This window comes from Geotrypetes seraphini, chromosome 7 (assembly GCF_902459505.1).
Source record: "Geotrypetes seraphini chromosome 7, aGeoSer1.1, whole genome shotgun sequence".
NCBI lineage: Eukaryota > Metazoa > Chordata > Amphibia > Gymnophiona > Dermophiidae > Geotrypetes > Geotrypetes seraphini.
In genome coordinates this window covers 37,194,740-37,211,329 of record NC_047090.1, presented here as the reverse complement: position 1 = coordinate 37,211,329, position 16,590 = coordinate 37,194,740, and the positions used below count along the sequence as shown (strand labels likewise).

Below are 16,590 nucleotides of genomic sequence, written 5' to 3'. Positions count from 1 at the left end.
CACCTAAAACACAGTATTTTAAACAAAAATGCAGGTTCTATCAGTGCTACCCTAAAACACAGGATTTATAACAGGATTTTATCCCAGGACAAGCAGGCAGCATATTCTTAACGCATGGGTGACGTCACCGACGGAGCCCCGGTACGGACCTTTTTAACTAGAAAGTTCTAGTTGGCCGCACCGCGCATGCGCGAGTGCCTTCCCGCCCGACGGAGGAGTGCGTGGTCCCCAGTTTCTTCGTTTCTTCGGAGCGAAGAAGACGCATGTGTTTTCAACGGCCGTTGAAAAACTAATTTTTGCCTTCCCGCTCGCGTATTTTTTCACTTTTTTCCTTTTTTCTTATTGGATTCCCTTTATTTTTGTTTTCAAAAAAAAAACTCGTCGAGTTTTCCTTATTTTTTCAGGCCGGCCCCGGCGGGGCCTGTTGCCTCCAGGTTCGATTTTGCGGAGGCCGTGTTTCCATTCATGCCCCCTCAACCGGGTTTTAAGAAGTGCCAGCGGTGTGCACGTCTGATCTCCCTCACCGACCCACACAATTGGTGCCTCCAGTGCTTGGGTCCAGAGCATCAGGCTGACACCTGCACCCGCTGTGCTACGCTTAAAAAGCGTACTTTGAAAAATCGGCAGATCCAGCAAAATATTTTGTTTGGTACCGGATCTGCCATGGAACCGGCTGCGACGTCGACGGCACCACAAAAGTCGGCACCGACGACATCAACACCACCGGACCCTTCCTCGGGGTCGTTGGGCCCAGGTAAGCCGGCTAAGAAGCCTCCCACTTCCCTTGAGCGCCCTCCTGCCACAGTTGCGACACCGGCCCTCCCGGCACCGCACCGGCCCCGCAAACGCTCCGCTCCGATCTCGGTGAGTGCCTCATCATCGGCCTCCTCATCGCCGGAGCGTAGAGCGGCACCTATGGTACCGAAGAAGAAAAAAGCGGTACCGGTGCCTCCCCTGGACGACCGCATTGCGGCCATACTCCAAACACAGGAGCAGCTGCAACAACAGCTCCAACAACTGTTGCCGGCGTTGCTGGCACCGCACCTTCCGGTACAGGACCAGTCCGAGCCTCACACTGTCCCATCGGTGTCGACCCCCCTCGGTACCGATTAATACTTCCATGCCGGTGCTCTTGGCAGAAACACCTACAGTACATACCCGTGATGCTGCCGACCCTGTCCGGTCCCAGGAACGACATCGGTCTTCCTCACCCGGTACCGCCTCGGTGCGCTCAGGCAAATCTCTTTCAAAGACCCGCCATGCCGAGCCCTCCACACCGATGTCCAAACGTACGCACCCCGACGTTAGGGACCCAGATTTATGGGAAGACTCCCCTCACGGTACAGAGGAGGATGCTTCGTCAACCGATGAAGAACCCTCCATGACCGACACCGTCTCCAAACCAGAGCAATCCTCTTTCTCCAAATTCCTTAGGGAGATGTCAGCAGCTCTTTCCATTCCCTTAGAGTCCGACTCTAAAAAGTCTCAGGCTTTCCTCGATGCCCTAGACTTTGAGCAACCTCCCAAAGAATTTCTGAAGTTGCCCGTCCACGACATCTTACGGGAAACTTTCTATAAAAACTGGGAAGCTCCCCTCACGGTTCCTGGAGCCCCTCGTAAATTGGATAGCTTGTACCGGGTTACTCCAATCCCAGGGTTTGACAAACCTCAATTGCCCCACGAGTCCCTCCTGGTGGAATCTACTTTGAAAAAATCTCAGGGTTCCAGTGTCTATGCCTCCACCCCTCCTGGCAGAGAGGGAAAAACCATGGATAAATTTGGTAAGCGCCTTTTCCAAAATTCCATGTTAGCCAATAGAGCCAACAACTCCACCTTCCACTTCTCCTTCTACATGAAGCATCTGGTGCAACAGCTCTCCTCCTTACAGAAATATCTTCCTGAACGTAAGGTCCCTCTTTTCCAGCAACATATTTCCAGCCTCCTCCAACTCAGGAAATTCATGGTTCGCTCCATCTACGACTCATTTGAGCTGACCTCTCGCGCATCTGCCATGGCAGTGGCCATGCGCCGTTTGGCATGGCTGAGAGTCTCTGACCTAGACATTAACCACCAGGACCCCCTGGCTAACGCACCTTGTCTGGGTGATGAACTCTTCGGAGAGTCCCTGGACTCAACAACCCAGAAGCTCTCAGCACATGAGACCAGGTGGGACACTCTCATTAAACCTAAAAAGAAGACTCCACCTGCTCGCACCTACAGACAGCAGTCTTCCTACCAGCGCAGGTTCTCGGCCAGACCTCTCAACCCGCCTCAACAGCAGCCGCGCCGACCTCAGCAGCAACATCAAACTCAGGCTCGCTCTCAGTCTCACCAACCTGCCAAGCCTCTACCTCCGTCAAAACCATCTCAACCCTTTTGACTCTTTTCTTCAGGGCATAGCCTGTCTCCCAACATCATTGCCTCTTCCTCAGCCTATCGGAGGTCGCCTCCAATTTTTTCTCAGCCGTTGGGAGGTCATCACATCAGACCAATGGGTCCTCAACATCATTCGCCATGGCTACTCTCTCAACTTCCAGACTCTTCCACCAGACAATCCTCCCATAGAGTCTGCTTCTCACTCCTCCCAAACCCCCCTCCTCCTGAGGGAGGTCCAATCCCTCCTTCTTCTCAATGCCATCGAAGAGATGCCCCCGGACCAATGGGGTCAGGGATTCTACTCCCGCTACTTCCTGGTTCCCAAGAAGACAGGAGACCTCCGTCCCATCCTCGATCTCAGGGACCTCAACAAGTGTCTGGCCAACCAGGTCGTGCATGTGAAAGACCGGAGGGCTAGGGCTTCGATAGGAAGGCAGGACTTAAATGGGAAGCCAAGGTGGCAAGGGAGCCCCTTCTGATGATTCTGACAGGTCGTGACCTGTTTGGGCCGCCGCGGGAGCGGACTGCTGGGCGGGATGGACCTGTGGTCTGACCCGGCGGAGGCACTGCTTATGTTCTTATGTTCAGAATGCTCTCCCTGGCCACGCTTTACCCTCTTCTCTCTCAACACGACTGGCTATGTTCCCTAGACCTCAAAGAGGCCTACACTCACTTCCCCATCAATCTGAATTCACGTCGCTACCTCCGCTTTCAGATTCAGCACCGCCACTATCAGTACAAGGTGCTACCCTTTGGCCTCGCATCATCGCCCAGGGTGTTCACCAAGTGCCTTATTGTGGTGGCGGCCTTCCTCAGGTCTCACAACCTCCAGGTGTTCCCCTACTTGGACGATTGGTTGGTGAAAGCAACTACGTCTCCACTTGTGCTGCAAGCCACTCATCACACCATCTCTTTCCTCCATCTCTTGGGGTTCGAGATCAACTACCCCAAGTCGCATCTGCTTCCCACACAGCGACTTCAGTTCATCGGAGCAGTTCTCGACACCATTCTGATGAGGGCGTTTCTCCCCTCCGACTGACAACGGACCCTGCTCCACCTCTGTCGTCAGGTGCTCCTTCATCAAACCATCCCAGCTTGACAGATGATGGTCCTCTTGGGCCACATGGCCTCGACGGTCCATGTACTTCCTCTGGCACGACTCCACCTCAGGACACCTCAGTGGACTCTAGCCACCCAATGGTCACAGACCACGGATCCTCTTTCTCATCCCATCTCTGTGACATCGTCTCTTCAGCAATCTCTTCAATGGTGGTTGAACTCCTCCAATCTTTCCAGGGGTCTACTCTTTCATCTACCCCCTCACTCCATGATCATAACCACGGATGCCTCCCCCTATGCGTGGGGAGCTCACCTGAGAAATCTACGCACCCAGGGACTCTGGACCCCTCAGAAGCGTCAACATCACATCAATTTCCTGGAACTCAGAGCCATGTTCTACGCTCTCAAGGCCTTTCAGCACCTTCTCTGCCCTCAGGTTCTTCTCCTGTGCACAGACAATCAAGTCGCCATGTATTACATAAACAGGCAAGGCGGCACTGGATCTCACCTCCTCTGTCAGGAGGCTCTCCGCATCTGGACCTGGGCCACGGCCCACAGTCTCTTTCTCAAAGCTGTCTACATCCAGGGCGAACAGAACTCCCTGGCCGACAATCTCAGCCGCATCCTTCAACCTCACGAGTGGACCCTGGATCCTCCCACGCTCCGCTCCATCTTTGCTCTCTGGGGCACTCCACAGGTAGACCTCTTTGCAGCTCCTCACAACCATCAGCTGCCCCAGTTCTGTTCCAGACTCTTCTCTCCTCACCGTCTGGCCCCGGATGCATTCCTGCTCGACTGGACGGATCGGTTCCTCTATGCCTTTCCTCCACTCCCTCTGATGTTGCGGACATTATCCAAACTCCGCAGGGACAGAGCCACCATGATTCTCATCGCTCCTCGGTGGCCTCGCCAACACTGGTTTTCCCTCCTACTTCAGCTCAGCTCCAGGGAGCCCATTCCTCTTCCTGTGTTTCCTACTCTACTTACGCAGCAGCATCAGTCTCTGCTACATCCCAATCTGTCTTCACTCCACCTGACAGCTTGGTTTCTCTCGGGCTGACCTCTCCAGAGAATCTGTCTTAGCCTGTCCGTCGCATTTTGGATGCCTCCAGGAAACCGGCCACTCTCCAATGTTACCATCAGAAGTGGACCAGGTTCTCCTCTTGGTGTCTCCTGCATCATCACGATCCCACCTCATTGGCGGTGGAAACTGTACTGGACTATTTGCTCTCTCTGTCCGATGCTGGCCTAAAGTCTACCTCAATCAGAGTCCACCTCAGTGCCATCACTGCGTTTCATGAGCCTATCCTCGGAAAACCTCTCACGGCTCATCCTCTGGTTTCCCGGTTCATGAGAGGCCTCTTCAATGTCAAACCACCTCTGAAGCCTCCTCCTGTCGTCTGGGACCTGAATGTGGTTTTATCAGCCCTCATGAAACCTCCTTTTGAGCCTCTTGCCACAACTTCGCTCAAACTTCTCACATGGAAGGTGCTTTTCCTCATTGCCATCACCTCTGCCAGGAGGGTTATTGAGCTGCATGCACTGGTTGCTGACCCACCTTTCACGGTTTTTCACCATGACAAGGTGGTTCTGCGTACCCATCCTAAATTTCTTCCCTAGGTGGTCTCGGACTTCCACCTCAACCAGTCCATTGTATTGTCTGTCTTTTTCCCTAAACCCCATGCTCATCCTGGGGAACTGGCGTTACACACGCTAGACTGTAAGCGGGCCCTTGCATACTACCTTGACCGTACCAGGGCTCACCGCTCTTCACCTCAGCTCTTTTTGTCCTTTGACCCTAACCGTCTGGGGCGCCCTGTCTCTAAACGGACGCTTTCTAACTGGCTTGCTGCCTGCATTGCGTTCTGTTATGCTCGGGCCGGTCTCTCACTGGAAGGTGCTGTCACGGCCCACAGGGTCAGAGCTATGGCTGCTTCTGTGGCTTTCCTCCGTTCCACGCCCATCGAGGAAATCTGCAAGGCTGCCACTTGGTCCTCAGTTCACACATTCACTACTCACTACTGTCTGGATGCCTTCTCCAGACGGGATGGACACTTCGGCCAATCTGTGTTACAAAATTTATTTTCCTAATGGCCAACCATCCCCCCTCCCTCTCTGTTAGCTTGGAGGTCACCCATGCGTTAAGAATATGCTGCCTGCTTGTCCTGGGATAAAGCACAGTTACTTACCGTAACAGGTGTTATCCAGGGACAGCAGGCAGATATTCTTACGTCCCACCCTCCTCCCCGGGTTGGCTTCTTAGCTGGCTTATCTTAACTGGGGACCACGCACTCCTCCGTCGGGCGGGAAGGCACTCGCGCATGCGCGGTGCGGCCAATTAGAACTTTCTAGTTAAAAAGGTCCGTACCGGGGCTCCGTCGGTGATGTCACCTATGCGTTAAGAATATCTGCCTGCTGTCCCTGGATAACACCTGTTACGGTAAGTAACTGTGCTTTCCATACTTTAGTCACCCTGAGCCACGGGCACCAGAAATATAGGCTCTATACCACCTAAAACACAGTATTTTAAACAAAACTGCAGGTTCTATCAGTGCTACCCTAAAACACAGGATTTATAACAGGATTTTCCCTACTTTAGTCACCCTGAGCCACAGGCACCAGAAATATAGGCTCTATACCACCTAAAACACAGTATTTTAAACAAAACTGCAGGTTCTATCAGTGCTACCCTAAAACACAGGATTTATAACAGGTTTTCCCTACTTTAGTCACCCTGAGCCACAGGCACCAGAAATATAGGCTCTATACCACCTAAAACACAGTATTTTAAACAAAAATGCAGGAAGAGGAAATAAGATTTAACAGAGGAAAGAGAAGGATTTTTTTGTGCTTTTTTATATTTTTTTTAGTAAGAAACAGGGAGGAGAAGAGAAATTAAGCAGATATAATGCTGAAAACCAGTCAAAAGAATGTTGTAATGAACCTATAAATTATATAACCTATAAAAAATATAAGACTTTGTGCACACAAGTCTCCCATTGATTTTCAGACTGAAAAAAAATATCTCGTCTCTTCCAAACCGGCTTTCTTCCCCTTGTATATGCAGTTTTATCCCACTTCCTGATGTATTTGCATTACTGTACTAGTAGCACTTTGAATGCTCATGAGTTTTCTCATAAACCTGTCATATACAACCATCATAGGCAGTACATTCTGTAACCTCTGAACAAACTACTGTTAAATTGTATTCTCTTTTGTTCCCAGAAGACGACTTTCTTAGGGTGTATCCTTTAAATAATCAGAACAGAAATACCCGCTCCCTAGAAAACTCCAGGAAGGAAGGCCTATATGAAAAGGCCTGCAGTTCGGAAACATGTCTCACGGAAGTACTAACCACCAGGAACCCTGAGAGAGGACCAGGCAAGGCCTCGATCCAGACCATCCTGCATAAATTCCAAGATATGAGGCAAGAAAGCGCAAAAGGGAACCACACCACGCATGGAATACCTCATAGAGACACCAAACTCACACATAAGCTCAAGAGGTGGAAAGTCTCTGAGAACTCAGGAGGGTGGAGATCTCCTTATCTGAATAACCTTTCTTACTTAGTCATTCCCTTTCAAGAGCCAAAACATAAGACAAAAGGGACCCAGATTGAACATAGGAATGGGACCCTGAGTCAGAAGGTCAGGTGAAAGGGGCAGTGGAAGAAGATCCGCCACGAGAAGACGAACCAGATCTGCGTACCACGGACACCTGGGCCAGTCCAGAGCCACCAGAATCACGCAGCCTGTGTGCCAAGCAATGCGAAGGACTCTGCCCATCAGTGACCACGGAGGAAAGACATACAGTAGATCAGCCAAGGTCACCAGAGCATCCAGCCCCTTAGCCTGGTAATCCCTGTGCTGACAGAAGAAACTTGGTTCTTTGGCGTTGACACTCATGGCCATCAGGTCCATGATTAGGCCGGCCCCATGAATGAACAATCAACTCGAAGGCTTCTAAACTGAGACACCACTCTCCAGGATCCAGCACACGATGACTGAGGAAATCCGCCTGAACTTTGTCTACTCCCACTATGTAAGAAGCCAAGATGTCCAGAAGATGAATCTCTGCCCATTCCATGAGAAGAGATGTCTCCTGTGCTACCAGCCGACTCTTGGTTACCCCACCCCTGACGATTGACATAAGCCACTGCTGTGGCATTGTCCAAGAGAACCCGAACCAACTTGCCATTCAGCAACTTCTGGAAATCTAGTAACGCCAGCCGAATGGCTCTGGGCTCCAGAATATTGATCAACCAGAATGCTTCTTCCAGTGACCAGCTGCCCTGAGCTGAGTGACTGAGACATTTAGCTCCCCGAATGAGGAGACTGGCATCGGTGAGAAGCATTGTCCATTCTGGCTGCTCCAGACTCCCCTCAGCATGTCAAGTTCAGCTTATCATGGTTCTAATTTAGTTTGGTTATTTCTTCAGTGTCTTCTCTTCCATTTGTCTGAGCAGACAACTGCTTTCTTTTGAACTCCAGATGTTTTGGGGCTTAACACCCTGGCAAGCATTCTAAATTGTTGAATTTTATGTTTCAATTCAGGAGAAAACACTCATCTTAAAATAACCTCATACTTCTCTTTGAAAATTCATCTTGGCCCATTACTCCATTTTTTCCCCCCATATTTTCTTTCTATTAAGACGTTTTCTTTATTCTTCCCTTTACTATATGTATCTTTTCTCTAAAGATTTGGTATCTGAGAAGGAAGGGGATAGTACATGGCAACTATGGCTAGATCCCTGGTTTCCCCAGAGCAGCTCAACCGAGGTCACTGATCTGCTGTTGCAGTTTGAACTGTTGCTTTGCTCTCTTTGGAGCCCATTTATTAATCTGTATTAGCTGTTTAATGGAAGATATATCGCACACTAAGAGCCCAAACCTGATACCATGGTTAATGCTGCGCCTGTGGGAATTCCTGCATTAAAACATGGAACTGTGCATGGAATGGGCAGGAACAGTGCTTTACGGTTCACATAGCAGTTAATGTAGAACAGCTGGCTGTGCCTTTTGAGGAGTTGTTCACTGCACTGATGTTAATTACTGTGCAAATAATGCTCAATGTGATTATTTTTTTTTCTCCTCATTAACTACATGGCAAAATGCTAGGAGCACCCATAATTATTAACAAAAAGGTTTTGCAGTTTTCGCTTGTTAATTTAGATGATTATCACCAGGTAATTTCCAAAACCATAATGCAGCTTGATAAATTAGGCCCTTTATGTGCTTAGAGCTATGCTTAAGCACTGGTGATCCTCCATGAGCCCTCTCTTTGGAAATTTGTCACTCATGGCCCTAGTGACCAAATTGATGTTTCAGTGGAAATGACGGGGGACAGGATTGGGTGGGAGTGTAGCAGGTCCCTTCTATAGTAATAGTCGCAGTTTCTGCTGTGGATTGCATTGGAGTGGGTGATAATGCTCTGAGCAGCATTGGGACCTCAACTGCTGTAACCTTGGGAGATGGAGATGCTCAAAATGTGGACTGCAAGTACATTAGTCTGAGTTCTCTTTTATTGCTGAGGGTTTCTGTCTGCCATTGGACCAAGACAGCAAAGAGAAGGATGCAGGTCCCTCAAGATTAGCCATGCTGCAGGATTTAGGAGTTGGTCTACCTGAGAATATCACTTTAGGAACTCTTCAGCAGGATATACTTGAACGAAAGATCATCTCCCAGGGTTTGGCTTACGAGGCCAAAGTAGACACTATCCTGACCTCTCAGTAAGCCAAAATCAATTCTATACCTACTTCTAATTGCTAGTATGTTTTCTGCTAGAAAGTTTGAAAACTTCTTCTTTTACAAAGCCTCGCTAGTGGCTGCCACACAGCAAAGGCGCCGACATCCATTAATTCCCTATGGACGTTGGAGCGATTACCGCAGCAGCAACTACTAGCACGGCTTTGTGAAAGAGGGGTTTAAATTACATCCACTAGCAAAATATTGGGGTTTTATATATTTCATGATTGATTTTTGTCTGTGTTACAGAATTATTTATAATTGCAATTCTCAAGGGATTTCTCTCAATTACCAGTTATTTATATATCATGTGAAGTTACTTCTAATTCATAGACATATCATTTTTTGAGACGGCTTCAAACAAGTGAGCTTATTATGTTTAATATATTTCTTATGGACTGCCCTTTGAGTATTCATCGGAGTGATTTACATTATTTGCAGTAGGGGTTAAGAACGAGTTACGTTTTTAATGCTGTTCTTTAGTTGGATTTGTATGTAACTCAGATCTTGTAGATTTTAAGATTCTTGCTTCTTTCCTCTGCTCCCAGCTGACAAAAGGGACAACTGTCCCTACCGGGGTTCCCTCTAAGGTACAGCATGCACAACCACACACTGTTCTTAATGTGGCCATGCATCATTCCTGAATCTATGGAGTCTAGGCCACTGGAAATACTGCTCAGTTAAATACATGAATCCGTAACTGCGTTCTTAAGTACGAGTCATACTTATGTTGGGCATCTGTAACTCAGGGACTGCCTGTACTTGACTCACATAAGAACATAAGAGTTGCCATACTGGGATAGACCGAAGGTCCCTCAAGCCCAGTATCCTGTTTCTAACAGTGGCCAACCCAGGTCACAAGTGCCTGGCAAGATCCCAAGAAGTAGCAACATTCCAGAGCTCGTATTGTGATGTCATAATGTCTCATTCCATCAATGCCTAAGAGCCAACCTCAGCAGTGATGTCACAATGGCTTGTTTATTCCTATACAGGCAGTCCCCGGGTTAAGAACGAGTTAAGTTTTTTAAGCTATTCTTAAGTCGGATTTGTATGCTACTCAGAACTTGTAGATTTTCAGATTCTTGCTGCTTTCCTCTGCTCCCAGTTGACAAAGGGGCCAACTGGTCATACCAGTGTTACCTCTAAGGTACAGCATGCACCACCACACACTGTTCTTAATGTGGCCATGCATCGTTCCTGAATCTGTTGCAGAAGTGTAGGAGTCTATGCCACTGGAAATACTGTTCAGTGAAATCAGATGAAGCCGTGACCATGCTCTTAAGTATAAGTTGTACTTAAGTCAGGCGTCTGTAACTTGGGGACTGCCTATATCTCAAAATAGAAAAGTATTGAATAGAACAAGAGAGAGAGAAATAAAGAAAATAAATTAATTCCAATCCATCACGAGTTATTTTTAACTGGTTCTAAAACAGTGATACAGATCTTTAATAATATCACCAGGCATTTTTTGGGTGGTCATGTCAGGCTGTTTCTGGATGATATTGAGAGGTTTTCTTCAGGTTTACGTTCTGGAAAAAAACCAACACGTGTACCTATATTTTGAATTAACTAAACTGTGGGCTTCCTTAGATGAAGCATTCTGCCAAGTATTGTTCCATAAGGATAATAACTATAATTTTAGGTCCCTAGCCAGCTATCAGATTTATTGGAGAAAAAAACAGCACATTACTTTCAGAAATATGCTGTCTGAGTAAACTTAGTTCTGCTTCATTAGGAGAGAGCTTTTTATTTTTTTTCTAGGTATTCAACTATTTTCTCATATTAGAATTGATGTGTCTTTGGTGATAGCTGGTAAGATATCATTCTCTGCCTGATACTTCTGATATTTCTCTCATTTTGTTAATATAACTTAAATAAATCTTGAATGAATAAAAAGTTAAATATTCATTTTTCTGATAAATGCTGTAGAAACTAAACTCTGCAGTGTGTGAGGTAGCTGGCTGATGCCTGTCGTGGTGCCAAGGGGCAACTGCAAGATTCCAGTGGTGATCTTCAGGGGTACTGGCAGGATTTGTCCCCTCCACGCATTAGGCTCTAGGTCCTCCTCTAGTTGACCACCACCAAGTGCAGTATAGTCTCAGCCAGTTGCAGACACACAGAGAAATGGTGGTAGATAGATACACCAAACATACAAACACACACTGCTGTTGCTAAGAGGGAGGAAGGTGAGCAACAAGTGTTTTGAGAGCTGGAGAAGAGTATATGATAGAAAGGGACAAAAAGGAGATTAATGGGTCTATGTGTGGCGCAGTGGTTAAAGCTACGGCCTCAGTACCCTGAGGTTGGGGGTTCAGACCCATGCTGCGCCTTGTGACCCTGACAAATCACTTAATGCTCCACTGCCCCTGGTACATTAGATAGATTTTGAACTCACCAGGAATAAATTAATGCAAACTGTTCAGAGCTCCCTTGGGAGAATGGTATAGAAAATTGAATGAATAAATAAATAAATAAATGTAGAGGGTTAGGTGAAAGCATTGGGGTAACTAATTAGAGGCTGTTTGAGGCCTGATCCACAACCTGAGGTTCCAACTAACAGTATAATACCAACTACATTCCATGCCACGAGACAACATTTCTGCCATTTAGCCACTATTCATGGGAGATGCACATTTGGACATATCTTTTACTTGTTATCTGCACGCACAGTATTTATAGAATACGTCCTGTGTGCTTACAGGACTGTTCAGAACACACCCACACTCTACCCCAAACATGCCCCCTGTCGGGTCACATAAATGACCATGCGGCACTGGAGTGGGCTTATTTTCCTGTTCTAAAATACCGCTGGGCATGTTCACAGCTTTTGGGTGGGCCAGATGCTGGTTTTGACTATGTGAGTGGCGTCAAACTTTTACAGACTTGCTAGCAAGGTGCATATGTGTAGAATCAGCAGGTATTTTTGACCTTTACATCAATTTAGGAAAATTTAAAATTTGTCTCGAGAAAGCTATTTGCTGAGGATTGTACCTGCTATTGGTATAGGTGCTTTTTTCATGCAAACACATGCTCATACTTTTAGAAATGCTGTTGAGTGCTCTGACCCAAATCCATCACTTGAAAGGCCTCCGATACCTACATACACTTGGCTATGCACAGATGTATTGGACAGTTTCCAAGAGCTCACTTTCTGTACCTAAAACCCTGCTTTAATGGCAGAAATGCCTTTGAAAATTGCTAGATAGAAAAGTACAGTGTTTCTATTACTTTTTATATCCAGAAGTTGGGTTTTTTTTTGCCTTTTTTTAAATCCAGATTTTTCACATTTTATATCCCAGATGATATCCATTCTTTTAGAAGCCTTATCCATATGTAAATAGTAGCATTTATACTTTTCAACTAATTTTAGAAAGCCACTATTTACATACGAAGATCCACACCATGCAGACTTCAAAGGGGGTGCAGTTTGTGCATGGCTTGGACAGTACTAAAATTTATAAATGCATTTCTCAATGTACAAATGGAATATACATTTAAGGGGAACCAGTTGCCAGTAGAAATGAGACAGTTGAACAATTTTGGAGAATTTAACAGGGAGCTGAAAACATTTTTCTTTGTTCAAGCTTATAGAAGTACTTAGTGCTGTGATCCTTGAGACGAGGGTGGCAGAGACTTGGAGCTATGCTATAGAATCTGTGAGATGTAAATTGAAGAAAAATCATGTGACTGCTTATAGATACAGTACTCCCCCGATATTCGCGGGGGTTCCATTCCAAGAACCCCCACGAATGTCGAAAAACCGTGAATATGGTTTTAGGCAGGGGAGACAGGAGAGGGCAGCTTTGACATGCAGCTCCTGATTGGTGAGGCCCAACTTTAGTCCAGGAAGAGGCGATCAGAGCATACAGCAAGTGATTTCCTTCACTCACCGGCGCTCCGGCTGCCCTCTCCTGCCTCCCCTTCGCGGTTGGAAAGTACCACAAATGAAATGCATATTGCTCAGTTAGTATACATACTGATAGTACTTCATGTCATTTCCTGATAGTGATGTCAGAAAATGACTTAAGGGTGAGGAGTGGCCTAGCGGTAGAGCTGCTGCCTCAGCACCCTGAGGTTGTGGGATCAAATCCCAGCGCTGCTCCTGGTTAACCCTGGGTTCACTAGAAGGGCAAAAATGGAGTAAAAAGTTGTCTTTTTATTTTGTAAATGCTGACAGCATTTAGTTTAAATGTTAGTCAGTCTGTTGCTCATTAAATCAATGCTTGCTGTTCCTGATTTTCTTCTGCTTTTCATTCTTAAGGTGATTGACCTGGGCTCTGGAAAAGGCTACTTGAGCTCCTTCCTGTCATTGCATTATGACTTAAAAGTTTATGGCATTGATTCCTCAAGCATTAATACCTCCGGAGCCACAGAGAGGAACAGGAAATTGAAGAAGTACTGGAAAGCCTACCAAAGTCATGGCAGAGGTCCAGTGTCAGAAATGGAGAAAGAGAGGACTGCACAAAAAAACATGACATGTCAAGAAACGGTTGTTGCACTTTCCACCAACAGTAGTCCATGTCAAAATCCGGTGTTCATGTCAGGTTCCGCCTTAGAAACGAATGTTCATCCAGTGGTTTCTGCCCCGACAGGCACTGACAAGGAAACTTGTCTCCATCAGCCGGAATCAGAGGAAGAGGAGCCTTCTCAGCATGCCTTCTCTTTCTTAAAAATCCTGCCTACCAATGTTGTAGAAATTGATTCTTTGTCGAAGTCCATTCGCCAGAGAGAGCTTTGTGGGGAAGAAAAAGAAAAAAGAAAAGCAGTAAATATTGAGGCCAAAGCTAACAGGCTAAATGAATCCAATGTTTATTCCCCTTTGACTTCATACATTACGGCCAAAACAGAACTTCATGACATCGTAACAGACCTGGAGGTTATATCCTATTTTGTTTACTTTGATCTGTGGTATTACTTTGCATGTGTGTGCTGTTTCAATTCTTGTTTTGACGGGAGCCATGAATATCTTTTCAGAAATGGGCTTTCTGGATTTATTTATTCATTCATTCAGTTTTCTATACTATTCTTCCAAGGGAGTTCAGAACGGTTTACTTGAATTTATTCAGATACTCAAAGCATTTTTCCCTGTCTGTCCCAATGGGCTCACAATCTATCTAATGTACCTGTGGCAATGGGGGGGATTAAGTGACTTGCCCAGGGTCATAGGGAGCAGTGTGGGTTTGAACACACAACCTTAGTGTGCTGCAGCTGTAGCTTTAACCACTATGCCACCTTCTCTCTCCCCCCCCCCCCCAATCCCGTTCATAGCTACAGAATTTTCCAGTGCCTGCATCAATCAAATAAAGATGTTTTGGAGACCATTGTCCTAGTTATGCTACTAAAATATGCTGGAGACTCTGAATATGATGCATGCCATTAAAAAAAACCAACAAAAAAGGTACTCTCTTAACAAGCTGTAAAACATCAATAGTACAGACAAAATACTGTATGTACAGCACAACTCCAGGTAGGAATCCCTTGAAAGGCTTCATTCCATAAGACATTATATGCTAAAGAATTAATTGATTTTTTGTTGTTGTTTTTATTCATCTCAGGCCTAATGCAGGAAGGAATAGAGAAGATATGTTTGTGCAAGGCCTTAAAATTACAAGAATATATGCAGGAAAAAACCTAGTTTTTGTATTTGAATATATATAAACTCTGCCTCCACTCTTCATGTGTAATTTTGAAAATATCTAGCTATGGACAGTGTTACATTCCCTGCCCAATTCTCATCCATAGGAATGCCTCGCACAATAGATGTGTTGTGCAATAAAGTTTGTAAATTTCAACCGAGGATGATAAACTAATCTCAATTAAGTTAATCCCATCCTATTGTGTTTCTCCCTTCCCTCTCTTTTTTTTTAAATTTTTTCTCGATGTAACTATATATTCTTTTTCCTTTTGAACTCATGTTACTCAAGCTTAGTCTGTGAAATCCCCAGAGTTTGAATAGTTTAATTTTTATGTTTTTATTAGTGATTTTATTGTAAACCATTTAGATAACTCTGATAGACGGTATATCAAGCATCTAATAAAGTTGAAACATCAAGAATCTCACTCTGGTAAGAGAATTTTGGAAGTTACCTTCTCTTTAACATCTCTGAGTACCAATTACATTAATATCCAGACACCACTGTGTATATTTTTAGTTATAGACCTTTGACTATAACTTCTAAATTCTAATACAGTGGATCCAAACACTGGAGCTCATTATCAAAGCACTTAGACACACAAAATGCCATAGAAACCTATGGTACTTTCTTTGTCTAATTGCTTTGAAAATGAGCCTCACTATCTCTACCTAATTGAACAGAATTGCTGTCGGAGCTAGCTGTTTTCAGAATACTTGAAGGCCTCACAAAGTTATCCAAGCAATTATAATCAAACCAAAACATTCAAAATAGGCACATTAAAAGTTAACAATATTTCTTTAAGTATGCACATGTGACCTAGTTGTTAATTTAAGTAAAGGTTTAATCATTGTGGAACAGAATATATAAGTACTAATCACTTTATGAAAACAGGAAATTGTGGATTGGTAGGTTCAAGACTGAAGAGTACACCAGCCATAGGAGCCAGCTCTGTGGGTGCTTGAGTTCCCCCAATATTCAACAAAGTCCTTGACTATATCCAGGGAGAGGTTATTTCTATTGGTTTTACATTACATTAGTGATTTCTATTCCGCCATTACCTTGCGGTTCAAGGCGGATTACATAAGAATTGTCGCGAAATTAGGTAATACATAATGGGTAATTAGAACATTTTAGATTTGATAAGGAGTAGATAATATAGTAGGTGAAGCTTGGGGTTTTAGTACCCCTCAGTATTTTTGAAAAGTTGGTTCCTATGACACCAACATTAATAAACATACTGTGCACTGTATACAAGATGCATATATGAAATGATGCCTTCTCTTTAGACCTTACATTCTAGTCAAGTATAAATTTGTAACAATTTTTGGTTATCCAGAAAATTGATTTTATCAAACCATACCACTCGTATATATCCCCAGATTCTATATATAGTGGCGGAGTGGCCTAGTGGTTAGGGCTGCAGCCTCAGCACCGACAGGTTGCAGGTTCAAGCCCAACGCTGCTGCTTGTGTCCCTGGACAAGTCATTAACACTCATTTGCCCTAGGTACCTTCCGGGACAGATAAGGAGAAATTCTTGAGTACCTGAATGTAAACCACCCAGGCTGTAAGTGGTCTCTAAATGCCAAAATAAATTTAAAATAGTGCTGACATTTAGGTGTGTCAAGATGAGTGCACAACTAAATTGATAAATTAAGCTATCAAGTATGAATTAATTATCCTTAACATCAATTGCACTTAATTGTCACTAATTGGAATTTGAACACACATTTTCTATTATATAACACCCTGTACCTAATTCCTCTAGCGTGCAAC

The 16,590-nt window shown here is 45.2% G+C and overlaps 1 protein-coding gene across 1 annotated transcript in view; it reads left to right on the top strand.

The window, feature by feature from the left end:
• The window catches only part of METTL25 (methyltransferase like 25), a 146,764-nt gene that overhangs the window by 50,963 nt on the left and 79,211 nt on the right, over window positions 1–16,590 (top strand). The window contains exon 5 of the mRNA XM_033951824.1: window positions 13,441–14,055. Coding sequence (XP_033807715.1) covers window positions 13,441–14,055 — 615 coding nt within the window. The remainder of the gene's footprint in view (window positions 1–13,440; window positions 14,056–16,590) is intronic.